The sequence below is a fragment of the Ovis canadensis genome, chromosome 16 (genome assembly GCF_042477335.2).
Source record: "Ovis canadensis isolate MfBH-ARS-UI-01 breed Bighorn chromosome 16, ARS-UI_OviCan_v2, whole genome shotgun sequence".
In the NCBI taxonomy this organism is placed as follows: Eukaryota; Metazoa; Chordata; class Mammalia; order Artiodactyla; family Bovidae; genus Ovis; species Ovis canadensis.
The window spans coordinates 15,040,912-15,068,371 of NC_091260.1; the positions used below are offsets into that span (position 1 = coordinate 15,040,912).

A 27,460-nucleotide genomic window follows, 5' to 3' on the forward strand; every position below is an offset into this window, starting at 1 on the left:
CTTGTCTTCTTCCCACTCTGTGAAGCCAGATGGCCAACTTCTGCCTCATCGTTTACCACTTTTCTCCCCAGATCCCCTTCCTGGGAGCTGGCATTAAGATCCACGAGAGAAGGGTGTCAGAAAATCTGCGGCCTTTCCACGACCGGATGGAGGAATGTTTCAAGAACCTGAAAGTGAAGGTGGAGAAGGAATATGGTGTCAGAGAGATGGTACGGCTGGTCCCCAAGGCCAGGGAGGGTGAAATGGGTGGGGTGGGGCAGGAAGGATGAAGAGACCAGAGCAAAGGAGCCCGCCCTTCAGAGGGACCTGAGAACCAGCAGTGCCAGAGCCAGTCCAGGGACCCTTCTGGGAAACTTGGTCCCTTAAAAGTCATTGCAGATAAATGCCGGTTATAAATTGAGTCCTGAGCAAATCAAGAGATTGTGCTAATAATAAAAGCAACATTGATGAAGCACCATCTTACTATATGCTGGTCTGATGTAAGCGCTTAGATCATTTAGGCTTCATCACAAGCTTGGGAGCGGTTTTCAACGCCTCATGTCTATTCTAGAGGTTCCAAGGCGTTAAGTGACTTGCTAGAGGCTATATAACAAATGGGGCTTCCCAGGTGGCTGAGTAGTAAAGAATCCACCTGCCAAGCGGGAGATGCGAGTTCCATTCCTGGGTCAGGATATCCTCTGGAGAAGGAAATGACAGCCCGCTGCAGCGTTCTTGCCTGAGAAATACCACCAACAGAAGAGCCTGGTGGGCTACAGTCCACGGGGTTGCAAAGGGTCGAACAGGACTTAGTGACTAAACGACAACATATAACAAGTCAGTGAGGCTCCGAATTTGCACCTGGCTCTGATGGCCTCCAAAGCCAGCACTTTTGGCCACTAACAAGCTCTGAGTCCTCAAGAGGCCATTGGCCTGGTGCTCACGGAACCTCTTCTTTCATCCTCTTCTCCAGAAAGTATCGTCATAAAATGTCAAGGCTGTGTAGTCTCTCAGAGGCCATCTGGTCCAACCCTCCGATTTTACACATGGGGGAGCTGAGGCCCAGAGACAGGAAGTGAGGTACTGGGAAGCGCACCGGGAACTCGGGTCTTCAGGCTGGCGGATTTTCCATGAGACAAGCTGGCTTTTCCAACACTGTCTGTGTGACACCCAGTGCAGTTCTGATGGCAACCACCCAGACTTAGGCCACGTTGCATAGGTTACAGGCAGAGTCCCCCACAAGACCCCCTCACCAAGACACCAGGCTTCCCTGCACCTCTGACAAGCTGGTTATAGGTTTGGAGACTCTCACCACCCCTTCAGTTCTGATCATTTCACAGAGCTCAAGAAGTAGCCCTCCCTCCATATCCATGGGTTCTCTTCACAGATTTAACCAAGGGAGAATCAAAAATATTTGGAGAAAAGAATCCAGAAAGTTCCAAAAAGCAAAACTTGAATCTGCTGTGCTGACAACTATTAACCTCATGTTTACATTGTATTTACAACTACTTATATAGCATTTACACTGTATTGGGTATTACGAGTAATCTATCGATGATTTAAATTATACCAAAGACTATACATAGGTTATCAATAACCTCAGATGTGCAGATGACACCACTCTAATGGCCAAAAAGTAAAGAGGAACTAAAGAGCCTCTTGATGAAGCGGAAAGAAGAGAGTGAAAAAGCTGGCTTAAAACTCGACATTCAAAAAACTAAGATCGTAGCATCCTGTCCCATCACTTCATGGCAAATTGATGGAGAAACAATGGAAACAGTGACAGATGTTATTTTCTTGGGCTCCAAAATCACTGCAGAGGGTGACTGCAGTCATGAAATTAAAAGACACTTGCTCCTTGGAAGAAAAGTTATGACCAACCTAGACAGCATATTAAAAAGCAGAGACATCACCTTGCCAACAAAGGTCCATCTAGTTAAAGCTCTGGTTTTTCCAGTAGTCATGTACAGATATAAGAATTGGACCAAAAAGAAGGCTGAGCACCAAAAATTGATGCTTTCAAACTGTGGTGTTGGATAAGACTCTTTGAGAGTCCCTTGGACTGCAAGGAGATCAAACCAGTCAATCCTAAAGGAAATCAACCCTGAATATTCGTTGGAAGGACTGTTACTGAAGCTGAAACTCCAATACTTTGGCCACCGGATGTGAAGAGCCAACTCATTGGAAAAGACCCTAATTCTGGAAAAGATTGAGGGCAGGAGGAAAAGGGGATGACAGAGGATGAGATGGTTGGATGACATCAACAACTCAATGGACATGAGTTTGAGCAAGCTCCGGGAGATGGTGAAGGACAGGGAAGACAGGTGTGCTGCGGTTCAGCGGTCGCAGAGAGTCAGATGTGACGGCGGCTAAACAGCAGCAACAATGCGTAAGCTGGGCTTCCCAAGTGGTGTGAGTGGAAAAGAACCCACCTGTCAATGCAGGAGACACAGGAGATGCCAGTTCGATCCCTGGGTTGGGAAGATCCCTCTTGTGGCTCAGCTGGTAAAGAATCCGCCTGCAATGCAGGAGACCTGGGTTCGATTCCTGGGTTGGGAAGATCCCCTGGAGAAGGGAAAGGCTACTCACTCCAGTATTCTGGTCTGGAGAATTCCATGGACATCCATGGGGTTGCAAAGAGTTGGATACGACTGAGCGACTTTGACTTTCACTTGGAGAAGGACATGGCAGTCCACTTCAGTATTCTTTCCTGGAGAATCCCATGGGCAAAGGAGCCCGGTGGGCTACAGTCCATAGGTTGCAAAGAGTCAGACACCACTGAAGTAACTTATGATGCATGCATGCATAGGTTACGTGCAAACACTATGCCATTTTATATAAGGGACTTGAACATCCCTGGATTTTGGTGTCCTAAGGAGTCAGGGATATTGAAGGATGGCTGTACTTAGGATTACAGTTTTTATTTATGAAGGAAACAAGTCAGGACCAGCCAAATGAAGAGAGGCATAGGATAAGGTCTGGGAGGGTCCCCAGCGTATAATTTCTGTGTCTTCAGGATTCAGTTCAGTTGCTCAGTTGTGTCTGACTCTGCAACCCCATGGAGTGCAGCACGCCAGGCCTCCCTGTCCATCACCAACTCCTGGAGTTTACTCAAACTCATGTCCATTGACTCGGTGATGCCATCCAACCATTTCATCCTCCGTCATCCCCTTCTTCTGCCTTAAATCTTTCCCAGCACCAGGGTCTTTTCCAATGAGTCAGTTCTTCGCATCAGGTGGCCAAAGTATTGGAGTTTCAGCTTCAGCATCAGTCCTTCCAGTGAACACTCACGACTGATCTCCTTTAGGATGGACTGGTTGGATCTCCTTGCAGTCCAAGGGACTCTCAAGAGTCTTCTCCAACACCGCAGTTCAAAAGCATCAGTTCTTTGGCGCTCAGCTTTCTTTGTAGTCCAGCTCTCACATCCATACGTGACTACTGGAAAAACCAAAGCTTTGACTAGACAGACCTTTGCTGGCAAAGTAATGTCTCTGCTTTTTAACATGCTGTCTAGGTTGGTCATAGCTTTTCTTCCAAGGAGCAAGCGTCTTTTAATTTCATGGCTGAAATCACCATCTGCAGTGATTTTGGAGCCCCCCAAAATAAAGTCTCTCACTGTTTCCACTGTTTCTCCATCTATTTTCCATGAAGTGATGGGACTGGATGCCATCATCTTAGTTTTCTGAATGTTGAGTTTTAAGCTAACTTTTTCACTCTCCACTTTCACTTTGATCAAGAGGTTCTTTAGTTCTTCCTCACTTTCTGCCATAAGGGTGGTATCATCTGCATATCTGAGGTTATTGATATTTCTCCTGGCAATCTTGATTCCAGCTTATGCTTCATCCAGCCCGGCATTTCTCATGATGCACTCTGCGTATAAGTTAAATAAGCAAGGTGACAATATACAGCCTTGATGAACTCCTTTCCCGATTTGGAACCAGTCTGTTCCATGTCCAGTTCTAACTGTTGCTTCCTGGCCTGCATACAGGTTTCTCAGGAGGCAGGTCAGGTGGTCTGGTATTCCCATCTCTTTCAGAATTTTCCACAGTTTGTTGTGATCCACACGGTCAAGGGCTTTGGCACAGTCAGTATTTATCCTGCTGGGACATCCATGTATGATCGCTAGCCAGGAAAGCTCACCTAGCCTAAGTGTTGAGTTTTTATTGGGGCTTCATTACATAGGCATGACTGAATGAATCCTGGACCATGTAACTGAAACCCATCTCCAGTTCCCCTTCTCTCCCTGGGTGCTGAGCTGACATTATCTAGCTTGGAGAACCAGCCCTGTAATCACAAGGTTGGTCTGTCTGGCCAGGCCCCATTCTGGGTCTCCCCATCAGTGGAAAAGGGGTGGAAAACAAAGACATTCGTGTCAGAGGGGAAATTGTAAGGATTTAGACATCACCTCTCAAGAACCAGGAGTAACGGCCCAACAAACTCTTTATTGAACAACCACCCAAAGGCTCAACCAGCCAGAACGTTTCTGTCCTCATGGGCAGCTCTGCCTCACGGCTCCACCCGCCCAGGTGGAGGAGAAAGGCAGCAGGACTGTGGAGGGCCCGGTACCCCAGGGCCCCGCCCCAACATCAGGCCTACCTGCTAACCCCCTGCTCCCTGCCCCTGCCCCCACAGCCCGACTTCGAGGACAGGCGCGTGGGTCGGCCACGGTCCATGCTGCGCTCCTACAGACAGATGTCCATCATCTCCATGGCTTCCCTGAGCTCCGACTGCAGCACGCCCAGCAAGGCCGCCTCCGAGAGGTCAGTGCCTGCCCCAGGCCCTGCACCCCTGCCCCAGGCCCTTCACCCCTGCCCCAGCCCCGCCCCCTGCCCCCTGCCCCAGGCAGGCCCCTGCACCCCTGCCCCAGGCAGCCCCCTGCGCCCCTGCCCCAGGCAGGCCCCTGCACCCCTGCCCCAGCCCCGCCCCCTGACCCCCTGCCCCAGGCAGGCCCCTGCACCCCTGCCCCAGGCAGCCCCCTGCGCCCCTGCCCCAGGCAGGCCCCTGCACCCCTGCCCCAGCCCCGCCCCCTGACCCCCTGCCCCAGGCAGGCCCCTGCACCCCTGCCCCAGGCAGCCCCCTGCGCCCCTGCCCCAGGCAGCCCCCTGCACCCCTGACCCAGCCCCGCCCCCAGCACAGCCTCTCTGCCTTTTCTGCCCCAGGGCTTGCTTCTCCACCTTCCTGCCCTTCTCTGGAAAGCCTTTCCTCACCTGGGGCCTCTACAGAACTCTCGCAGCCACGCTGTAGGGCTCAGTGCCTTTGCTCTGGCGTCAGCTGAGACCCGGAGAGGAATGTGGCTTTTCCTGAGGGCCCCGCAGAACTTGCCACAGCGCGTGACAGTCTCCATCAGCAAGCCTGCGCTCCGCATCTGCTTCCCTCTGCAGGGGCTTCATCCCTCCCAACTCCCCCCGCCCCGCTCCGCCTCCTGTACCTGCCTGCGCCCCCGCCCCCTCTTCCTCCTGTACCTGCCTCCTCACTCCCCACCCCGCTCCTCCTCCTGTACCTGCCCCCCCGCCCCCCTCCTCCTCCTGTATCTGCCCCCCCGCCCCCTTCCTCCTCCTGTACCTGCCCCCCCACCCCGCTCCTCCTCCTGTATCTGCCCCCCTCCCCCCACCCCGCTCCTCCTCCTGTACCTGCCTCCCCCCCACCCCCTCTTCCTCCTGTACCTGCCTGCACCTCTGTGCAGGTCTTCCTGCTCAGACACTCAGAGCACACCTCAGCTACTGCACTGACAAGATCCTGTGATGGCACTCCCTGGGAGGATGTGCTAAAGGCTCCTGGGCCTCATCTCTTGGCTACTCTGCAACGTTGCTGCAAACACCCCCATTTAGGAAAGGGCAGTCATGCCTCAGAGAGGTTGAGTGATTTGCCCAAAGTCATTCAGCTCAAAAGTGGCATAGACTGGAATCCAGGTCCATATTTTTAACCAGTTTTATCTTCCCGTCACCAGTCTTATGGCTCACTGGCAATGGCTCCCCACTCCAGTGCTCTTGCCTGGAAAATCCCATGGGTGGAGGAGCCTGGTGGGCTGCAGCCCATGGGGTCGCGAAGAGTCGGACACGACTGAGCGACTTCACTTTCACTTTTCACTTTCATGCATTAGAGAAGGAGATGGCAACCCACTCCAGTGTTCTTGCCTGGAGAGTCCCAGGGGTGGGGGAGCCTGGTGGGCTGCCGTCTCTGGGGTCGCACAGAGTTGGACACGACTGAAGCGACGTAGCAGCAGCAGCAGCAGCAGCCTTCCATTTTATTTTACACTGTATTTTGAGTGTTTGCAAATTAAGCAGCTCCCTAGACTCTGCCAGGTGAGCTGATCTCCCCCTTGGCCCTGTAATGACAGGTCAGGCAGCCTGGGTCCCTGCAGGACAGTTCCACTAAAGTTCTAACTGCAGCCTCTACTGCTGCCCCTCTTGCCACTCAGCTTCGACCTGGAAATAGCACCTCCCAAGACTCCAAAAGTGGAGCAGGAGGAACCCATTTCCCCAGGGAGCACTCTGCCTGAGGTCAAGCTGCGGAGGTCCAAGAAGAGAGCCAAGAGGAGCAGTGTGGTGTTCGCAGACGAGAAGCCAGCAGCAGAGTCGGACCTGAAGCGGGTGAGTGGCCGGGGCAGGATCCTCTCTGATGCCTCAGGCAGATCTCCACTGCATGTCTGGCACAGTGCTGGGGGCTCTGAGACGTGGCTTGCGCAAGCCTCACGGTTGGGTGGGGTTACAGAGGAGGCACCTGAGGGGCAGGGAGGTGACATGCTGGTTGGCGCCCCGGCAGCCTGGGTGTGACAGAGTGGAATTGACCTGGGCTGTCACTGTGTCCTTTCCACCGTCACACAGGACTCTGCAAGGCTGGGGAGTAGCCTCCTGGCCCACCACTGTGTGGGAGAGTCACCCTCCCAGCCTGGCCCAGGCGTTTCTATCTCTCAGCCCTCTGCACCCAACCACAGGGCCAGTCTAACCAGTGATGTCTGTCTTAAGCTCCTCCCGTGGACCCAGAGCCCAGCTGAGCATGCAGAGCTGAAATTCTCACTGCCCTGACTTGGAGAGTTTTTGTCTTATAAACTAATAACTATTTAATTTGAGACTCAGAGCCAGACAGCCCTGGGTTCAACCCCAACTTTCCCTCAAAGAGAGGTTTGTTGAAAGCATTCTGGGAGCCTGGAATAGGAAGACGGATTTAGCATCCTCGTAAGGGAGGGCTGCCAGACAAACGGCAAGGGACCAGCTGAGATCCCTTCCAGTGACGAAAGAATCCTCCCCAAACTTCCCAGTAGGCCTCAGAGACTATTCTTGCCAGAGGGAGAAGGCTGGAAATAAGACAGCTTTTCACGATTCCAGGGGGTGTCATTCACACAAGAGTCTAGGTGAATGCCACCGCCACAGCTGCATAGTATGTACAGTACGTAACTGTGTACACCGCCACAGCTGTATAGTACGTGCAGTACGTAACTGTGTACACCGCCACAGCTGCATAGTATGTACAGTACGTAACTGTGTACACCGCCACAGCTGCGTAGTCCGTACGGTACGTAACTGTGTACACCGGCACAGCTGCATAGTACGTGCGGTACGTAACTGTGAACACCGCCACAGCTGTATAGTACGTACGGTACGTAACTGTGTACACCGCCACAGCTGTATAGTACGTGCGGTACGTAACTGTGAACACCGCCACAGCTGCATAGTACGTGCGGTACGTAACTGTGTACACCGCCACAGCTGCATAGTACGTACTGTACGTAACTGTGTACACCGCCACAGCTGCATAGTATGTACTGTACGTAACTGTGTACACCGCCACAGCTGTATAGTATGTGCGGTATGTAACTGTGTACACCGCCACAGCTGTATAGTATGTGCAGTACGTAACTGTGTACACCGCCACAGCTGTATAGTATGTGCGGTACGTAACTGTGTACACCGCCACAGCTGTATAGTACGTACGGTACGTAACTGTGTACACCGCCACAGCTGTATAGTACGTGCGGTACGTAGCTGTGAACTCCGCCACAGCTGTATAGTACGTGCGGTACGTAACTGTGTACACCGCCACAGCTGCATAGTACGTGCGGTACGTAACTGTGTACACCGCCACAGCTGTATAGTACGTACGGTACGTAACTGTGTACACCGCCACAGCTGTATAGTATGTGCGGTACGTAACTGTGTACACCGCCACAGCTGTATAGTATGTGCGGTACGTAACTGTGTACACCGCCACAGCTGTATAGTACGTACGGTACGTAGCTGTGAACTCCGCCACAGCTGTATAGTACGTGCGGTACGTAACTGTGTACACCGCCACAGCTGCATAGTATGTGCGGTACGTAACTGTGTACACCGCCACAGCTGCATAGTATGTGCGGTACGTAACTGTGTACACCGCCACAGCTGCATAGTATGTGCGGTACGTAACTGTGTACACCGCCACAGCTGTATAGTATGTGCAGTACGTAACTGTGTACACCGCCACAGCTGTATAGTATGTACACTACGTAACTGTGTACACCGCCACAGCTGCATAGTATGTGCGGTACGTAACTGTGTACACTGCCACAGCTGCATAGTATGTGCGGTACGTAACTGTGAACACCGCCACAGCTGCATAGTACGTACGGTACGTAACTGTGAACACCGCCACAGCTGTATAGTATGTGCGGTACGTAACTGTGTACACCGCCACAGCTGCATAGTACGTACGGTACGTAACTGTGAACACCGCCACAGCTGTATAGTACGTGCGGTACGTAACTGTGTACACCGCCACAGCTGCATAGTATGTACAGTACATAACTGTGTACACCGCCACAGCTGTATAGTATGTGCGGTATGTAACTGTGTACACCGCCACAGCTGCATAGTATGTACAGTACATAACTGTGTACACCGCCACAGCTGCATAGTATGTACACTACGTAACTGTGTACACCGCCACAGCTGTATAGTATGTACGGTACGTAACTGTGTACACCGCCACAGCTGCATAGTATGTACACTACGTACCTGTGTACACCGCCACAGCTGCATAGTATGTGCGGTACGTAACTGTGTACACCGCCACAGCTGTATAGTATGTGCGGTACGTAACTATGTACACCGCCACAGCTGCATAGTATGTACACTACGTACCTGTGTACACCGCCACAGCTGCATAGTATGCAACGTATGGCATAGATTGACATAGCGTGATGCAAAGCGGAACAGAGGGACTTCGGGCTGAGTCTGTAGAAGCCATGCCAGTCCCTGAACACTGATTTTTCAGGTCCTGGAGCTGCCTCACGCTTAATCTCTGTGGTGTGTGTGTGTGTGTCTGTGTGCGTGTGTGCGTGTGTGTGTGATGTATTCATCCAGCTCTCCAGAAAGCACGAGTTCATGAGTGACACCAACCTTTCGGAGCATGTGGCCGTTGCCCCCAGGGCGTCCATCCTCTCTCAGATGAGCTTTGCCAGTCAGTCCATGCCTACCATCCCAGGTATGTGCCTCCACCGCCAGCATGGGTGCCAGGGGTGAGGATGGGTGCGAGCCGCAACTACAGCGCAAAGAGAGCTAAGCACTCCGGAGGAAGCGGCCCTGCTCATGGTACGCCGGTGGGTGAAGCCATCCCAGCAGGCTCTGCCCAGGGCTGGGGGCAGCGGGGAGAGGCCTGCCATCGCTCTGGACCTCAGGATTCAGTGAGACTCCAGGTGTCACACCAGGTGGGCCTGGGTTCTCAGATAGCCAGGCCCTTCCAGGGACCGGAAGTCTGCCCCTGGTTAGTCTCTCAGTCCAGCGTTTCCTTCTGGGGCCTCGAAGACTGTTTCCAGAACTTACAAAAGTTGCCATCACGTCTTATAGCTGCAGAGTGTCCAGCGCACATCACTCACTTGCTGTCTGGTGAGGCCATGAGCAGCATATAGAAGGCCTTTGCTGACTCACAGATGGGGACCCGGGGCCCTACCTGGGATGCGGCCGAGAGCACTCTGTCTGGCACCTGGCGAGTCTCAAGTGTCAGCCGCTCTGTGCCAGGCTCAGTGCCGAATGCTCCTCCTTTGTTGTTTCATTTCAGCTAAGGGTCCCCAAGCCCCAAGCAGTCTGCAAACAGGCTGCAAGCGGGAGGTTAGCGGCAGGCAAGCGAGCACAGCTCATCTGCCACCTCTCACCGCTCGTGTTACTACCTGAACAATTCCCCCCCGAACACTCCATGCAAAAAGTGTCTCCCATGAAACTGGTGTCTGGTGCCAAAAAGGTTGGGGCGCTGCTTTAAGCCTCCTCTCAAACCTGTGACAGAGACCGTGTGATTAGCCCCACCGTATGGATGAAGACACTGATGCTTGGAGAATGCCAGCTCCTGCGTAGTGGCGGCCCAGGAACGGTGCCCCCACCGGTGCCCAGTGCCTGGGCAGCATGCCCCCCGCAGTCGTTTCACTCTCGCCCCCTCAGCAGGCCTACAACTCCCTTGAGCTCTGTGCTCTTACCCCCACGTTCCCAAGGCCAAAGCCCAGGATCAGAACAGCCTTTGTGACTCCAAGCTGAGGAGGCTTAACCACCAGATGACACCTTGGTCAGAGAGGCCCTCCCCCCAGGGAACTCTGCGATCTCCATGTCGGAAGACAGGCGTGCGCCCATACTGTCTCCCTGACGTGGGCAAAAGGCCCTGCGCATGAAGCAGTGAGGGCCCCGGCGGCCACCCCTCCTCCCAGCCCTGGGCCCCTGTTTCCAGCCCAGAAGCCCTTGGATGAGGCCTTGATGGAACCAGGATGCAGGCCCTTGTCTGCGGGGTCAGGCAGGGCTCACGCAGCGGATGGACGACCTCCGCGGCCCCTGCCTGCCCCGCGGCCCCCGCCTGCCCCGCGGCCCCCGCCTGCCCTGTGGCCCCTGCCTGCCCCGAGGCCCCTGCCTGCCCCGCGGCCGGCTCCCCTGGGACCCTGTCTCTGCCCTCCTTGGCTGCCATCCGCCCCGGTCGCGCTCCCTGCGCCCACCCCTCACTGTTGCTCTTGGCTCCCCTGCAGCCCTCACGCTGTCGGTGGTCGGAGTGCCTGGGTCGGAGGAGGCCAACGCATCCCCCCGCCTCAGCCAGACCTTCCTCCCACTGTCAGACGGCGACAAGAAGACGCTCAAGAGGAAGAAAGTGAACCAGTTCTTCAAGACAATGGTGAGCCCCAGACTGTGAGAGGAAGGTGGGGTGCGGGAGGAGGAAGGCAAGAGGTTTACGCGGACAGAGGAGAAGACGGGGCCCTGCGTGGGGCGCCCGTGCGTGTGCTACACCCGGGGGCCCCTCCAGGGAGGGGCAGGGACCCCACGGTGGGGACAGAGACCAGAAAGGCCCAGAGTGCAGTCCTCCTTGTGGGCTCCAGGGGCGCCCTTGAGCGGGGTAGGCCCCTCAGGAACGTGCTCAGAGGCGGTGCTGGGCTCCTGGGAACTCAGGACGGCAGCCATCTGTCCTGGGCAGCTAAGAGTGCTTTTTCGTTCTTTTGGAAGAACTTTCCTATTCAACTTACATTGCAGAATCCTGCTATTTAAAAGTTAGTTTCCAAACCCTGATTTTTCAAGTCCCGTCTCCCATTGTGCGTGTCAGCCTGCTCCAGATGCAGGAAGGCCCCCTGGCAGCTTGACCCTCAGGATCCATTAAAGCCAGACTCCGTGGCTGTAGTAATTGCACGTCCCCTGTGAGTGTGCGCTGAGCCGGCCCCAGGCTAGGCCCGTTCCAAACACGATCCACTTGACCTTCCTCTGTCCCTTTGAGGGTCTCATCAGGCTCACGAAGTTGGGGAAGCAACCCGCCCAAGTTCACGTGGTCCCAGAACCAGCAAAGCATGTGCTCTCACCACTGCAGGGCCCAGCCTTTCTGTCACGTCAGCCAAGGTCACAGCCACTCAGGCCTGATGGGCTCTGGCAGGGGTCCTTCTGAGGGAGACGGGGAGCCCTGCTTTGGGGCTCATGCAAACCCTGTCTCGGGCTGAGTCTGTTTACCCTCTTCTCCCATGCAGCTGGCTGGCAAACCTACAGAAGAAGGCAAGCCGACCTCCGACCCCATGTCCACCGACCTGTGAGATGCTGCTGACCACGGCTGTGCCTGGGGAGACAGGGATGGGGGTCTGTAGAATCGGAGACCAGCGGTGGGACATTGATACCTCAAAGAGTGGGGAGCCCGTCCATCAGTGGCCTGCACTCAGAGAGCGGGCTGCTCCAGGCCCCACTGTCAGTGGTGACAGACGCGGCATCACCAGGGCCCTGCGCCCAGGTGCCGGGTGACGACGCCCCGTTCGGATTCTTAGCCACACAAGGAAGCACCAAGGATGCCTCCTCCCAGAACGTCTCCCCATCATCCTGGGCACGCGTTTTTACAGCCCAGTTTATTAGATATAAGGAGCTATATTTGTGTGCGTGTGTTTCATTTTCTAAGTCCTAGCACTTAACAGAACAGCTCTTAAATATACTTTTATTTTATTTTTGGTTAAGTTTTGTACTTTACATGTTTAATACAACCAGTTTCTTTTCTAGCTGACCATCTCCAAAGTGTTTCTATTTCTTACTAACAATAAAAATGATTCGGTGACTCGAGCAAGCCTCAGTACATAGATCCATCAACTGAACGCCTCAGGCCCAGGACTGGACTGGGAGCACCTGGGGATGCTTAGGAGACAGGCAGGCCCAGGGCCTCCAGTAATGTTATGAAACCTGGCTCTCGTCCATCCCAGTGAAAATCTGCCTACCTCGCTCATACCACCCCCAGGAATCTTCTCCAAGAATTCAGTTCATTTAAATATTATTTTATTTTTGGTTAACGGTTTCGTACTTTACGTTATTACCTAGATGGAGAAACCAAGGCACAGAGACATGATGTGAGCTAAGACCACACACTTGGTACATGGAACAGCAGGGATCAAACCGGTATCTGGGGACTTCCTGGTGGTCCAGTGGTTGAGAGTCCGCCTTCCAATGCAGGGGACGCAGGTTCAATCCCTGGTCGGGGAACTAAGATCCCACGTGCCATGGGGCAGCTAAGCCCACATGATGCAATTACTCAGCCTGGGCGCCTCAGCTAGAGAGAAGGTCGTGCACCACAGCAAAAGATCCTGCACGCTGCAACTAGGCCCCAGCACTGCCAAAGATGCACGGGCGAGTGAACGAGCAGACACACCGGCAGCTGGGCCGGGAGCTAGCTTTACCCTGGTGCTGCATCTTGGACGCCTGCACGCCTAGGCCCGCTGCCGCCAGTGTCTACCCCAGGGCTTTCCGGCAGCCACCGCCCCCTCTCCAAGCCCCGCCCTGTTGCCTGGTCCAGCTTCTACTCTCTGCTCAACAAGACCTCCAGCGAGTTCTGTCCTCGTGGTAATGAGGGGTCAGGCTGCACCGTGAGCACCCTGAGGTGAGGAGACAGTGCGCAGAGGTTTGCAATTGGGCTGGATTCACTTGGAGAGGGGCAGGGGAGTGCACGTGAGCAGAGGAGGGGCCCTGAGGAGCTGAGGAGCTGGGCCAGCCTGAGCATCTCCATGGCTTCACGGCCTGTGAGGGGCAGGTGGAGAAACTTAGACACTGCGTAGAGGAAGCCCCTTGGAGCGCTGAGACCCAGAAAGAGAGACATTTCAGGGTGTGATAACTAGGGTTTCCAGGGAGGCAAGGACCAGCCCCAAAGCCAGTTTTTCATACGATTTTGCCAGAGGCGGACTCAGGAAAGAAGAGGAGGTCAGGTGAGGGACAGAGGCATTGGTGGTAAAGTATTCGTCCCCTGTGACAGGCGGGGCAGGGAGGTCAGGACACAGTGCAGGAGAGGCAAGAGCTGGTACCGCACCAAACCCACAGAGCAGAGACCATGGAGAAGACTTCCATAAAATGTTAGTCTGCTAGTCACTGAGCAGTTCATAAGAAATAACCCTTACAATAATCAGCTGTTAACCCAAACTCTTACATGCACAATTAACCATACTGTTTTTCTTAGACTTAACTTTTCATGACTTTAATGGGAAAATTCTTAAGATAGTTGGATTTGGTTATTTTTTACTATTTATAAAATTGGGGAGGGGGGGAAAGGAAGTAGTTTTCTCTAGTTGTGACAGGAAGGAGCTACCCTGTACGTGGTGGCGCCTCTTGTTTTGGATGGACGCTCGGGCATGCTAGGAAATGGACTAGGAAATGCATGCCAGGGCGTGCAGGCTCAGCAGGCTTAGCTGCCTCACAGCATGTGCTATCTTCCTGGACCAGCGATCAAACCCGCACCCCCTGCACTGGCAGACTGATTCTTGATCTTTAAAATAAATTAATTAAGTTAAGACATGTGAGAGCTGATTGCTGATTTACAGGGACACATGGGAGAGTCGCTGCTGTGGCAGTGAACCCCAGGGAAGATGAGCACTCGCAGCCGGTTCTCCCCGGCAAGAGTATGACGTGCCTGGCCCAAAGCTCTAGAGAAAGCTCCAGTCCCTCCCTCTAGAGGCTGTGGGCCCCACAGGGAAGTCAGGCAGCACACTGGGCACCACAGCAAAGCGTGCCAGGTGCGGGGGCCCAGCAGTGGAGGCCGTCCTCCAGGCGGGGTGAGAGTGAGGCAGAGTGGTCCCCATGGAGAGCAGCAAAGGCGGGCACCTGCCGGCAGTCACGTGATGGGCACGTGGCCGCAACCCGCGGCGGGAGTGCGGAGAGGAGGTGGGGTCGCGGGGCCGTGGGACAGGAGAGCTCAGCCCGGTGAGGGCTGGGTCTGGAATGCCAGGCTGGGCAGCTGATATTTTGAGAGGTAACACGCTTGCGTACCTACTATGTGCCAGGCACTGCTCTTGGCGATTTGCACTTAGTAACTGTTGGACTCTCACAACCCCCCTCTGATGTATAGGCTATTATCGGTCTCCATTTAAGCTAAGGAAACAGGCCCAGAGAGGCACAAGGACTTGCCCTGGGTCACCCAGCTTGGAAATGGCAGAGCGGAGACCTTAAGTTTTGGGCTCCGAGGAGCAGGCTGTCGACTGGCATGATTCCAAAGGATGGTATGCAGGCCATGACCTGATCCCCAGCCCACTGGCTCCCTAACCCGGATGTGCACTGGGGCTGCCTAAGAGGGCCATGCCCAGCGCCACTTGGGCCTCCCAAGTCAGAGTCTCGGGCACAGGCCTGGAAGACTGCATTTTAATAAGCTCCATAGGTGGGACCCATAGGCGAGACCTGCTGAGCAGGACCTTGAAAACTACACAGCTTTGCCCCCCATCTGCTAGATGGAGAAACAGGCCTAGAGCGGCCAGCAGAGCCCACAGAGTCCTGAGTGAACAGGGAATGAGTGAGCCAGCCCGGCCAGAGCCACCGCCAACTGGTGTCCTTCCCCCAGACATGGGGGAGGGGACTCCTTGTTGAGAAGCCTGTCTCCAGGTGGAGCGCAAAGGCCACTGGTGATACAAGAGGGCATGTTCAGTGGATGCGGCCACAGCTTCCCGTACCTTTATGCTAGCTTCCTGCTGCTGGTGTGACAAACGGTCACAAGCTTACTGGCTTAAAACAATACAGACTTGTCTACTACTGTTCTTGAGGTCAGAAATCCTAAACCAGTGTTAAGGTCAAAATCAAAATAAGAGTTAGGCTTCCCTGGTGATTCAGATGGCAAGGAATCTGCCTGCAAGGCAGGAGACCCAGGTTCCATCCCTGGGTCAGGAAGATTCCCTGGAGAAGGGCATGGCTACCCACCCCAGTATTCTTGCCTGGAGAATCCCATGGACAGAGGAGCCTGGGGGGCTACAGTCCCTGCGGTCGGTACAACTCAGCGACTAACACACACACAAGATGCCAGTTCCAGTGGAGGCTCCCCTGGTTGTTCCTTTGCTCCTCCAGCTTCTAAAGGCGGCAAGCACTCTTTCTGCATTCCCCGGCTTGTGGCCAGATGGTTCCAACCTCTGACTCCACTGGTATGTCTCCTCCTCTGTGATTAAATCTCCCCCTGTCTCCCTCTTAGAAGAACACTTCTGATTACACTGGGCCCACCTGGATCATCCAGGACAGTCAGTCTCTCTGGTCCTCACTTAATCCCTTCTGTAAAGTTCCTTTTATCTTGGAAGAATTCACAGATTCTGGGGATTTGGAAATCATTTGGGGGGAAGGGCCATTATTCTGCCTGTAACACACATGATGGGAAAAATCACTCCCTTTTCAGTTCTCGTCAACGCTTTTGCCTTCTCCAAGGAGAAAGTCCTTGGCGGGTGTGTTTCATCACCTCTCCAAGACCTGCTGATCTCACATCCTAGCAAAGAGTGAGCAAGCTCAGGCTGGTACTGCCTCCGTTCCTCATCTATAAAATGGGGATAATTATAGCACACCCCCCCAAAAAAACAAAATTGTGGTGAGGACTGGATGAGACAACAAGGGAAGGATCCGGGCTGTGCCCAGCATGATGTGAACTGTAAAAATCCCAATTCTCCCTATTTTATTTATGGCATGTGATACTGATTTCTGATGAACCATTCCCATAAATCATATGGAACTTCTCTTTAAATTTATTTAGCTTAAAAAAAAAAAGAAATGTGAGCACTGATTTAAAAATTATAAGTAACTGAACCTGCAGACACTGCATAGAGATGGGAAAATCAGGAGGTTGTAAGCCTCCACACTGTGTGACTCTGACAATGTCCTGCACACACTGTCCCAGAACTACTGCTGTGGAGACAGTTGGTTAGTGTCTTCTAATAAGTGAAAGAATTAACTAGTATTGCCAAGCATCCCTTGAGAGGCATTTCCTATATTATCTCATTCAGTTCTTGCAACAGCCCTTTGAGGGAGGTAACCCTGGTTATGCTCATTTTTCGTACAAACAGAGACTCAAAAATTAAACCACAACAAGGCACTCAGAAAATATAACTGGAGGAGTCAAATCTGAATCCAGATCAGTCCAACTGCCCCCTCACCCCTTCCCTGGGCTGCCTTCTAAGGCATTTTGCCCTTGCCTCCCCAGTTCTCACTAGTCCTTTCACAGTAGATTTAAAGTGTTTTTTCCAGAGTCGGGGGCATGTTTCCTCCCTGAAGCTGTTGCTGGTCCTGTGAACCCTTTCTTTATTTAAAGGGCTCAGAAAATCCTGGACCATTGACCCGACAGGTCACCCAGTCTCTGCACTTGGCTCGCTGCTTTTAAATAGATGGCCACCAGAGGGCGGTGTTGGCCCATGTTTCCTCCAGCCTCACGCTCACCAGAACCAGAGCTGCAGAGAGGGGACCAGCATGGGGCCAGACTCCCACTTGGAGTCAGAAGCTCCTACTCGGGGGCAGAGAAGCCAGCAGTGGGAAACCCCAAGTGCACTGAGACACAGCGCTGGTGAACTGCTGCGGGACGGGACAGGAGGCCCAGAGAAAGCAGCTCATTGCCCTGGCGGGACGGGACAGGAGGCCCAGAGAAAGCAGCTCATTGCCCTGGCGGGACGGGACAGGAGGCCCAGAGAAAGCAGCTCATTGCCCTGGCGGGACGGGACAGGAGGCCCAGAGAAAGCAGCTCATTGCCCTGGCGGAAAACTGATCTCCTGTCCCCGTTTACAGATGAGGGAACTGCGGCACGGAGTTTAGGTTGGAAGCCCATCCCCATCCTGACCAATCCTCACCTGTCGGGCTCCCAGAAACCCTGGAACTCGGGAACTGTTGTGTTTTATGTGCAGAAAGGAGCAGAGCCCTAGCTGCCAAGCCCGTGAAAGAGGAAGCCAGAGGAGACAGAGGAGTCCCCGGGCTGAGGGCCCTGTAGTCCCAGCTGCTGGACCACGGGCCTCTCCCCTCACCCTCAGGCCCCGGAGCACCTGCCAAGCGCTCTCATTCAAAGAGCACGTGCTACGTGCCGGGCACGCAGTCCTCGGAACAACGCTGGGGGGGCGGGGGGGTTGCCTGTCCCCACTTTACAGACGAGGACACGGAGGCCCAGAACAATCGGCTGCTCTCTGAGATATTACTGTGCCTAAGGAGTGGCGTCAGGATTGAGACCCAGAAGTCTGGCTCTGGAGCCTGAGCTTCCTGCTCCCTGCCTGGCCCTGTGCTGCAGGTTCAGAGACCCCTGCCTCCTGGACCTCGGGTTATTCCCCCTCCTTGGTCTGTTTCCTCACGTTCCTCCGCCCCGTGAAGGTCAAGGCCAGAGGTAGTGTTCCGGTGGGTGGGGCCTGTCCACGTGCGCACTTTCTGCCGGCTCTGGGCCCGAGTGGGCTCCCGGCTTCCAGAGCATGTGGCTGACGGCTGGGTGCGTGCTCCAGAAGGGACGAGGCCTCCCCCCTCCCACGGCCCTGCCCTCATTGTCGAGGTCTGCCCAGGGGGGGAGCTGGTGGGAAGACCCTGACTGGAGAGGGCAGACCCTGCTCAGCCTCGCTGTCAGAGCTGTCTTCTGCTACCAGCGGCGTGCATCGCCGTCCCCCTCAGCGCAGTGCCGCCGCGTCCTGGATAAATGCGCGCACGCGCGCACACACACACATACACACATATCACATCGTTTTTCATGCAAAATCCACATGAGGCAGGTTCTATGTGCAGCTCCATGCAATAGATAAGCAAACTGAGGCCTTGGGAGATCAAGAAACGTAGTCAAGATCACCCAGTTAACAAACAGCAAGTCAGGGATTTGAAACCAGCTCCACCCAACTCCGGAGTCCATGTGTTTCATGTCCTATTGCCTTGTCCCAAATACCTCAATCTGGGGTTCAGAACACACGGCCTCCCTCTGGATATGTAATATGCAAATATGTCACAACATGCAAATATGTCACAACATGCAGACTGCAGCTCCGCATCCCTGGATGGTTCAGGCCCTGCCTGTCCAACCTTTCACTATTTTCCCTGAAGCAGGCTGCCATATATTCTCAGGCTTGGATTTCTGCCTCTGGGAAAACTCAAAGTGCCTAAAATAATTTCATCTTCAAAAGGACCATTGTTTACAGAGACGCTTGACTCTTTCCCCAGAAGCCCTGGGATGGGTTGATGGGGGCTTCCCAGATGTAGCCCCCAGAGCCCCCAGGGTCTTACAGGCAGCTCCTGTTTCCCATTGAGGGCTGAGCAGTGCTTGTGCAGTCAGGCGTGAGGACTCTGGGGCTAGGCTGAGTGCCCCGGGCGCCCCATGGGGAGGTACGGGAGGGCGGAGAGGCTGAGCTCCTTGGCCGCTGGACGCCTGGGCCAGCGCCTCTGTGTGGGGAGGCCTTGTAACCTGCCCATCTTTCTCTGATTTCCTGGGAAAGGAACTAGGGCGCAGATGCGAGGGGAGGCTCAAGTGAGTATCCCTCAAAAACACTTCTAAGGAAGGAGACCCAGCAACAGGCAAAGGGTGGACTCAGGTGTTGGGAGACAGGGCCCAAACCCAGCTCAGCCGTGAGCTTGTCATGTGCCTCGGGGTCCCTCTGACCATCAGCTGCCAGCAGCAGGATCTGGCTATAGAGTTGGTATCTCCACCAAATATCCCACCCTTCATTGCTTCACCCTAAATCCCCACCGGCCGCACCATCCCCCAGCCCACTCACTGCTGAGAAAACAACTTGAAAGGTACCAAACTCAGTGATGAACTGTATGTATCGAGTGTATATTGACTTTTTATATAATAAGTAAAATTTGAGGGCATCTCTTTCCACCATGTGAAATGACTTACGTTGATCACGTCATAGAATGCTCACAGCAGCCGCATAAACTCATGGCATTACTCCCATTTTTACCCGAAAAAACAGGCCGAGGAAAGTTAAATCATGTGTCAAGGCTGCACAGCTATTCAGTGGCGAGGCTGGATTTGAACCCAGATCCTTCTGGGCTCAGCGCCGGTGCCTACAGCATCTCTTCCCTAGTGCCTATGCTGGCCTTTTATATTTAACCTCCAAAGCAAATCACCTGTGTGCTTGCCTTTCGCTAATCATATAAGTTAGAAACTATGGAAAGCAACAACAAAATAGCCTCTAATTCCCTATCTTGAAATAATAGTCAACAGATTGATGTTTATCTTTACACAGTTCGTGTACGTGTATAATATGTATTTTTGCCAAAAAATCATGCTATTTTGCAGCCTGTTTTCCCCATTATTAGAATGTAATATTTTTCCATATCATTAAATAAAACCTATTTTTCATAGCTGCATATTATTTCATCATTCAGAAAATACTGTTTTTTAAAAACACCAATCCCCTATGGCTGGACATTCAGGTTAGTTACGGTCTGTTATAACTATAAATAATGCTGTGGTGGTAATTCTTGCTCTGCTTGATTCTGCAGGATGAATGATCAGAAGTGACATCACCAGGCTCATTGCCGGGCTTTGGGTCTGTGTTAGCGGGCTCCAATGTGACTGTCCTTTAAAAACTCAGGGCCCTGCCCTCAGCAAGCCTGGTAGAGAAACTCTAAACAAAATTGCGGCCTCCTTGTCTTTGCTCTTCAGAAAGAAAGGACAAAGGCGCTGCTCCCAAGCCTCACCTGGGCAATCAGGCCCTTTCTGACCCACACCTCACTCACTGTCCAAGGTGGGGGCAAGTGGTTCCTCGGGCCCTGAAGGAGCTCCCCCACTCAGGCACCCAAATCATCCTCTGGGCAGCAAGATGTCGATAATGAGATTCATCCGATGTCACTTAGGTCTTCCGAGTGAACCCAATGTGGAGGAGAGCAGAGACACAGGTAGGGAGGGTCCTCCGGCTGGGACAGAAAGCAGCCTTCTGTGGACTTCCCCGGGGATCCAGGACTTAAGAAGCCACCGACTAAGGCGAGGGACTCGGGTTCAGTGCCTGGCCCAGAGAGATTCCGCGTGCTGCGGGCCCCTGAGCCACTGAGCTCCGCAACCAGAGCAGCCCCTCACCACAGCTGGAGGGAGCCCAGGGCAGCAGCGAAGACCCACACCGCCAGAAAAGAAAGAAAGAAAGCAAAGCAGCTTTCTCTTTGGCCTTGGAGACATGTGGGGTCTGGAGGAAGAGACAGGAAGTTGAAAGAGTCTCGAGAAGGAAGTAGAGGCAGGGGGGCTGGAGGGAGGTGGTCACCAGAGAGACTGACGTGAGCTTTTCTCCCATTTCTGACCCCAGAGAGAAGCCTCCAGGTGCTGCTAGAACCTGCTCAGGGGCAGCTCCTTGTGCTCTGAGAAGGGGGACCCACTCACTCCCCGAGCTGAGGGCCTGCCCCGGGATGAAGGGGCAGCTGAGACAAGTCGCCTTCAAGCACCGGATGGAGAACGAGGCGCAGGGGGGTGGACGGACTGACCACGAGGCACAGAGGAACCAGTGTGGACGGGGCCCCTGCTTCTGGAGCCTGAGGCGGAGCAGGCTGGGGAAGAACGGCCCAAAGAGGGCTCTCCTGGCCTCAGCCCCTGGGTCCTGGGGGACTCTGCAAGCCGAAACATGAAAGGACTTGGATCAGATAAGGAACCAGAGCCTGCCTTGTCCCTGCAGCCAGAAAGAAACCAGGAGAATACAAGTTCTCTCTCACTTTCTCCTGCAGTCCCATTCATATCCTCTTCCTTTTGTTGTGATTTTTATGAGCCTTGCTGCTGCTCTGGGAGAATCCCCAGGTGTGTGTGTGTGTGTGTGTGTGTGTGTGTGTGTGTGCGCGCGCGCAAGGAGGTCACCCATAATTGACTGCCCTTTTTGAACCTGGCCAGAGGCTCTTCTGATTCTCCAGGGCCAGCTTCTCTCCTGGAAACTCCAGAAAACATGTCTTCACTTCAAAAAACCTCAGACTGTGGCTTCCGATGAAGTGTCTCCTCCAGTCTGGGTGAGGGGTCAAGATGTGAAGAAGAGGGAGACGGAGGGGAAGGGGAAGAGACACAGAGACGACGTGAGACAGACAGACAGACACGGACAGCAAAAGGAAGCGGGGGAGAAGCAGAGATGGTGAGGACTTGACCGGGAGGAGACGGAGGTAGAAAGACCTGGAAACAAGCTCAGAGAGACAGAGAGGGACTGCCAGGGAGGGACACGCCGCCAGCTCCATGCCAGAGAGAAGGGAAGGAGCAAGAGTGATTTGCGGAGAGGACGGCAGGAGAGCCCAGGAAAGCGGGCGGGCAGACAGTTCAGAAGAGGAAGGGGAAAGGGCAGCAGAGAGAGACACGAGGAGGAACAGGGGCAGGGGGTGAGGAGGCAGAGGGGACGCCGCCGCAGACGGAAGGAGAGTGGAAGAAGGCAGAGGCGCGCCCGTGCCCTCGCTGCTAGCAGCCGGGAAGCCGCCGAGCGTGTCCGCCGTGGCCGTGGCCGGGAAGGGCCCTCGGGCGACCCGGGGGAGGAGGGAGGGGCGGGCCGGCGGCGACGCCCCGGGGTGGGGCCGGCCGGTATAAGCTCGGCCTGCCCGCACCTGGCAGGGCCAGCTCCCGGAAGGTGGCGGCGGCCAGCCCGGCCCAGCATGAGCTCCTTCGACCTCCCGGCGCCCTCCCCGCCCCGCTGCAGCCCCCAGTTCCCCAGCCTCGGCCAGGAGCCCCCCGAGATGAGCCTTTACTACGAGAACTTCTTCCACCCCCAGGGCGCGCCCAGCCCGCAGCGGCCCCCCTCCTTCGAGGGTGGCGGGGAGTACGGGGCCGCCCCCAACCCCTACCTCTGGCTCAACGGGCCGGCCGTGACCCCGCCACCCTACCTGCCAGGCGGCAGCCCCTTCCTGCCCCAGGCCTACGGCGGCGTGCAGAGGCAGCTGCTGCCCGCCGGCGTGCCCGCGCTGGGGGCCGGCGACCTGGGCTGGCTGCCGCTCCCCTCGCAGGAGGAGCTGATGAAGCTGGTGCGGCCGCCCTACTCCTACTCGGCGCTCATCGCCATGGCCATCCACGGGGCGCCCGACAAGCGCCTCACCCTCAGCCAGATCTACCAGTACGTGGCCGACAACTTCCCCTTCTACAACAAGAGCAAGGCCGGCTGGCAGAACTCCATCCGCCACAACCTGTCTCTCAACGACTGCTTCAAGAAGGTGCCCCGCGACGAGGACGACCCGGGTAAGGGGCCGTGGGCGCGGGGCCACCCCCGAGCAAGGCTCCGTCCTCCCGGCACCCGTTCTCGGAAGCCCCGAGGGGTCGGCGCCACCCCGAGGAGGGGCGGAGGGGCGGTGGGCAGCACGAGTCCGCTGTAGAGGCGTCCGGTCCGCAGGCAGATGTGCCGCTGACCGCTGAGTGACCTCTGAGCCTCGGGTTTCCCGTCTGAAAGCCAGGACCAGGGTAGTAGTCGCTCTGCCGGGCTTGTGGGCAGTGGGCTCGTGAGATGATGCCCTCGAGGTGTTTGGTGCTGACAGAAGCTGCGTGGACCGCAGTGACTGTGGCCGTGGAGTCAGACCCCAGCATCAGCGCGGAGGCTCCTGCGGGCGCCGTGACTGCTACACGAAGCCACGTGCGCTCCAGGCCCGCGGGGAGGGACCAGACGGCCGTGGGACAGCCGCTCGGGGCGCGCTGCGCCGCGGCCTCCTTTACTCAAGCCCTGCAGGGTGGCTCTTCCTACCCTCCTTTCATCAGCCGAGAAACATAACAGCCGGAGGCACCCTGCCTAGGGCGACACAGAAAGATGTGACCGTGAGGGAGCAAGCGTCTGAACGGAGGTCCCTCACGCGCCAGGGCGTGAGCCGTTCCTTTATAACGAGCAGTTTCTAGAACGTGGAGGCGTGTGCGTGCTTAGTCACTCAGTGGTGCCAGACATTTTAGGACCCCGGGGACTGTAGCCCACCAGGCTCCCCTGTCCACGGCATTTTCCTGCCAAGAGTGCTGGAGTGGGTCACCTTCTCCAGGTGATCTTGCTTCTCCAGGGCATCTTCCCAACCGAGGGATCAAACGCAGGTCTCTGGCATCACAGAAGGATTCTTCACTGTCTGAGCCAGCAGGGAAGCCCATAGGGATGCACAGAGAGTAATATATTGAATATCGTGCATCCACTTCCCAGAATTAAAGTGCACTCCTGTCACGCCACAGGAAGCCAGCACACCTCTCAGAAGAATCCCACTCCCACCCACCCTGAGGGTCGTGAGAGCAGGACTGTTGGTCCTACAGAGGAACGCGAGCGTTCTCCCTTCGGCTGAGAGATGCGGCAGGCAGGGCTCAGATTGTCCCTCCCGGGCACAAAGCCCCTTTCGCACGTCTAGCATTAGCCCCCTCTCACAGCCAGCCTGAGGAAGAAGGGGCAGGTCCAGGGGGCCCACTTCTTAAACTAGGAAACCCAGGCCTGCCCCAGGTCCCCAGTCTGAAGCTGGGACTCCAGTTCACCCTGAGTTCACGCTCAGGACCTTCAGAGAGCCCTCTGTTTCTCCCTGAGTTCTCTTTCCCATCAGCAATGGAAGAAGCCCCTCCCTTGCCTTGGCCCCAGTACTCGAACCTCTTGAAGAGGCCACACAGTAAACTCCTTCATAGCTCAGGCCTCACTCTGCACTCCAAGAGTGCCAAGGTGTGAGGTGGATGCTTGAGCAAAGATCCGTGTGGTGTGATGCATGGTGAGTTTGTGGCATTTCTCTTTTCTTCTCTGCCTTTCTGCATCGGTTACCTTTGGTTTTAGCTTATGACAAACAAGGCGGAATAGAAGCAAAGTACTGGCTCTGTCTCTGTGCTTACCCTCTCCCACTCTTGTGCCAGGCAAAGGGAATTACTGGACCCTGGACCCCAACTGTGAGAAGATGTTCGACAATGGAAATTTCCGCAGGAAGAGGAAGAGAAAATCAGATGTCTCCTCCAGCACGGGCTCTATGGCCTCAGAGAAAACGGAGGCCGGTCTCCTGGGAGGCAGCCCCGAGACCGCAGAGGCCCAGGACATCTTGGATGGCGCTGCACCGGGCCCCACCGGCTCCCCGGAGAAGAGGTCAACGCCGCCCCCGCCAGGCACCCCATGCCTCAGCAGCTTCCTCTCGACCATGTCAGCCTATGTGAGCGGGCCGAGCCCTGTGAGCCGCCCCGCGGCAACCACACCGGGACTGAGCCTGGAGCCCGCTGACAAGGCGGGGCAGAACTCGCTGAGTTTCAGCTCCTACACCCCCCTCACCAACATCAGCGGCCCTGCGGGTGGGGGTGAGTGGGCCAGCCCCATGCCCAGCAACGCTCTGGGCTTTGGGGGCTCTGTCCTCAATCAGTTCAGCACCCCCTTCTACGGGAGCGTCAGCACGAACAGCGTCCTGTACCCCAGGGAGGGCACTGAGGTCTAGAAACGGAGCAGCTCCTGAGCCAGGCCCCACGGACATGCCAGGGTCCTCCATGCCGCTGCTGCAGGCCTCTGAATCGCCCAAGCACACACAGGAGGCTCAGAGGAGCTCATCTTTTTTCTGGAACGTTGTATAAACCTTGTGTGTATCACATAGCCACCCACACAACCCAACAAACTTTGCAGTGGACACGTTGGTACCTGCGTGACAGTAACCACCCTGGCCATTTACTGAGCACTTCTGTGCTAGGTGCTGTATGAGGGTCTTTGAAGGTATGATTTCTCTCTCTATTTCCAGCCGCCTTGTGAGAGTCATATGAATCTACCCATTTAACAGATGAGAAAACTGAGGCTCGAGGAAGTTAAGTCACTTTCCCAGAGTCATGCAAGGAAGCGGTGGAGCAGGGAGTCAAGTGCAGGTTCTGGTGACTCCCCTCAAAGTTTGGGCCAACAGAGGCAGGAAAGGAGGGATTGGTTGAGCAGACAAGGAAAGTCAGTGTGACAAGTTGATGATGGCAAACACATCAAAATCTCTCCACTGCCTTCCAGCCAGCCATCACATTTAGTACCAGCCCTGGGTACATCTCGTCTTGGTCCAGGCCTTTACTCTGTGGCCCACAACTTACCTGCCAACACCCCTTGTGCTACTACTCAAGGGGGGAGCCCAGATCCCTGCCCCTGCTGGACAGCGTGCCTAACCTCCCCCGACGGAGGGAGCTTGCCTCCCCAGCCCCATAGACCAGGAGCCAGGCAGGGAAGGGAGGAGTGTGCACCTCAAACTCCCACCCCTGCTCCACCCACTGGCAAAATCTTGTAAAGCCCAACTTCCTGTGTGCACGTCATGGAACAGTGAGCTGGAGGTGGCTGAGTCTTCCAAGAAAAACAAGGGAGAATCAGTGATTCCTTTTTCATAACCCAGGAGGGGCTTCAGACCGCCACAGAGGGGTCCGCACGGGCAGCTCGTGGGATCTTTTTCCTGTTTTTGTGCGTGCTTTATGTACCAGTGATGCCGCACCACAGCACATCCTGGAAAGTGATTTTGTTTTCTTATGTCCTTTTTAATTAAAAAAAAAAACTACATGTGTCCCTTCCTTGTGAGTTTTCCTGTCTATTGAGTTGACTCAATATGGAGCCAAGTGCAGCCTGGAGCTAAAGGCTTTGGGGATAGGAGGTGGAGACAGCACAGGTATCAGTCTCTTCCCCTCCTCCACGCTGACACAGAGACAAAACAAAGCTCCTCAGAAAAAGAGGGGAGCTTGTGGGACACAAAATCTGGCCTGGGATTGCCGTCCATGCAATCATCACCCCTGCATTGTGATCACATAACCCCACCCCCAACAGCCCTGTGCAGGGAGTGGAGCTAACCCCATCACTACACAGACCAGAAAGTGGAGGGTCAGAGTGGTCGAGCAAATTTCCTCGAGTCCTCAGCCGGTTCCTGCCCACGTCTGCTGACCCCGCACCTCATCACGCTGTAGCGCAGCCTCGGAGGTGGCTCCCTAGTGGCAGTGACAACAGTCCTGCTGGCTACAGTTCACTGAGGGCTGTAGGAGGCACCGGGTCAAGTGCTATGCAGAGGGGGCTTTGGAACTCACATCAGTGCACATGTGCAGACCCTGGCAAGTCACTTGGGTGCCTGGCACAGTGACCGATAGAGGACTTGCGCACAGAAGCTGGAGGTCTTCTAGCTGGAGAGACCTCCGCAGACGTGCTTGCATCACGCCATGCCAAGCGGCTCTCTCAGGCTCTGGGAGGCTGTCTTTCCCTGGAGTAAGAGAACGGGTTTGTCATGTCCGACTCTTTGTGACCCCGTGGACTGTAGCCGCCATGCTCCTCTGTCCACGAAATTTTCTAGGCAAGAATACTGGAGTGGGTTGCCATTCCCTTCTCCAGGGGATCTTCCCAATCCAGGTATCCAATCTGGGTCTCCTGTACTGCAGGCAGATTCTTTTACTGTCTGAGCCACCAGGGAGGCCTAGAGTTAGAGGAGATGGTAAATAATGCTGTTGATGATAATAATAATAAAAGTATCCATTGTAGGTTTACTGTGTGACAGGCGCTGTGTTAGGACTTGAACTGCCTTATAGCATTTAATCCTCCAAATAGCCCACTACCATCAATACTATTATCTCCATTGTGTAGATGAGAAAACTGAGCCTTAGAGAGATTCTGTAATTGATCAAAGACCCGCAGTCAGGATTCAGTGCAGACCACCGATGCCGTGGCTGAAACTTCTCCATTGCACCTGGTGCTGGGGAGCCCTGCACTTACCATGAGTGAGCAAACCAGGAAAAGTGAAGTAAGGGAAAGGCTGGCCTCCTTGAAAACCTCTCATGTTTTTCCTGGGGAATCCTTTCCCACAGAGAGCCAGAATTCTCCTGGCAGGAGAGGCAGAGGCAGTCCTGGCTGAGGAGGTAAAGGGAAGGGATACAGTTTCAGACCATAAAACATAAACACTTGGAACAAGCTGACCCCTTGCTCAAGACA

General features: G+C 55.0%; 2 protein-coding genes across 2 annotated transcripts in view; both read left to right on the top strand.

The window, feature by feature from the left end:
- DOCK2 (dedicator of cytokinesis 2) overlaps window positions 1–12,503 on the top strand; it is a 474,846-nt gene extending 462,343 nt beyond the window's left edge. Inside the window, exons 47-52 of the mRNA XM_069556001.1 lie at window positions 72–209; window positions 4,609–4,736; window positions 6,395–6,566; window positions 9,315–9,435; window positions 10,952–11,094; window positions 11,930–12,503. Of these exons, the coding sequence (XP_069412102.1) occupies window positions 72–209; window positions 4,609–4,736; window positions 6,395–6,566; window positions 9,315–9,435; window positions 10,952–11,094; window positions 11,930–11,992 (765 nt within the window). The 3' untranslated portion in view covers window positions 11,993–12,503. The remainder of the gene's footprint in view (window positions 1–71; window positions 210–4,608; window positions 4,737–6,394; window positions 6,567–9,314; window positions 9,436–10,951; window positions 11,095–11,929) is intronic.
- Window positions 12,504–21,768: 9,265 nt separating this feature from the next.
- On the top strand, window positions 21,769–27,012 carry FOXI1 (forkhead box I1). Its single transcript, XM_069555746.1, has 2 exons — window positions 21,769–22,800; window positions 24,415–27,012. Exons 1-2 carry the CDS (start codon window positions 22,224–22,226, stop codon window positions 24,975–24,977), a joined length of 1,140 nt encoding a protein of 379 aa, XP_069411847.1. The 5' UTR covers window positions 21,769–22,223; the 3' UTR covers window positions 24,978–27,012.
- Window positions 27,013–27,460: the final 448 nt, after the last annotated feature.

Excerpts from the sequence above, each read along its gene's own strand:
- FOXI1 (XM_069555746.1), top strand. The coding sequence starts at position 22,224 with ATGAGCTCCTTCGACCTCCCGGCGCCCTCCCCGCCCCGCTGCAGCCCC. Across the intron at positions 22,801-24,414 it reads CCGCGACGAGGACGACCCGG|GCAAAGGGAATTACTGGACC; the intron begins GTAAGGGGCCGT and ends CTCTTGTGCCAG.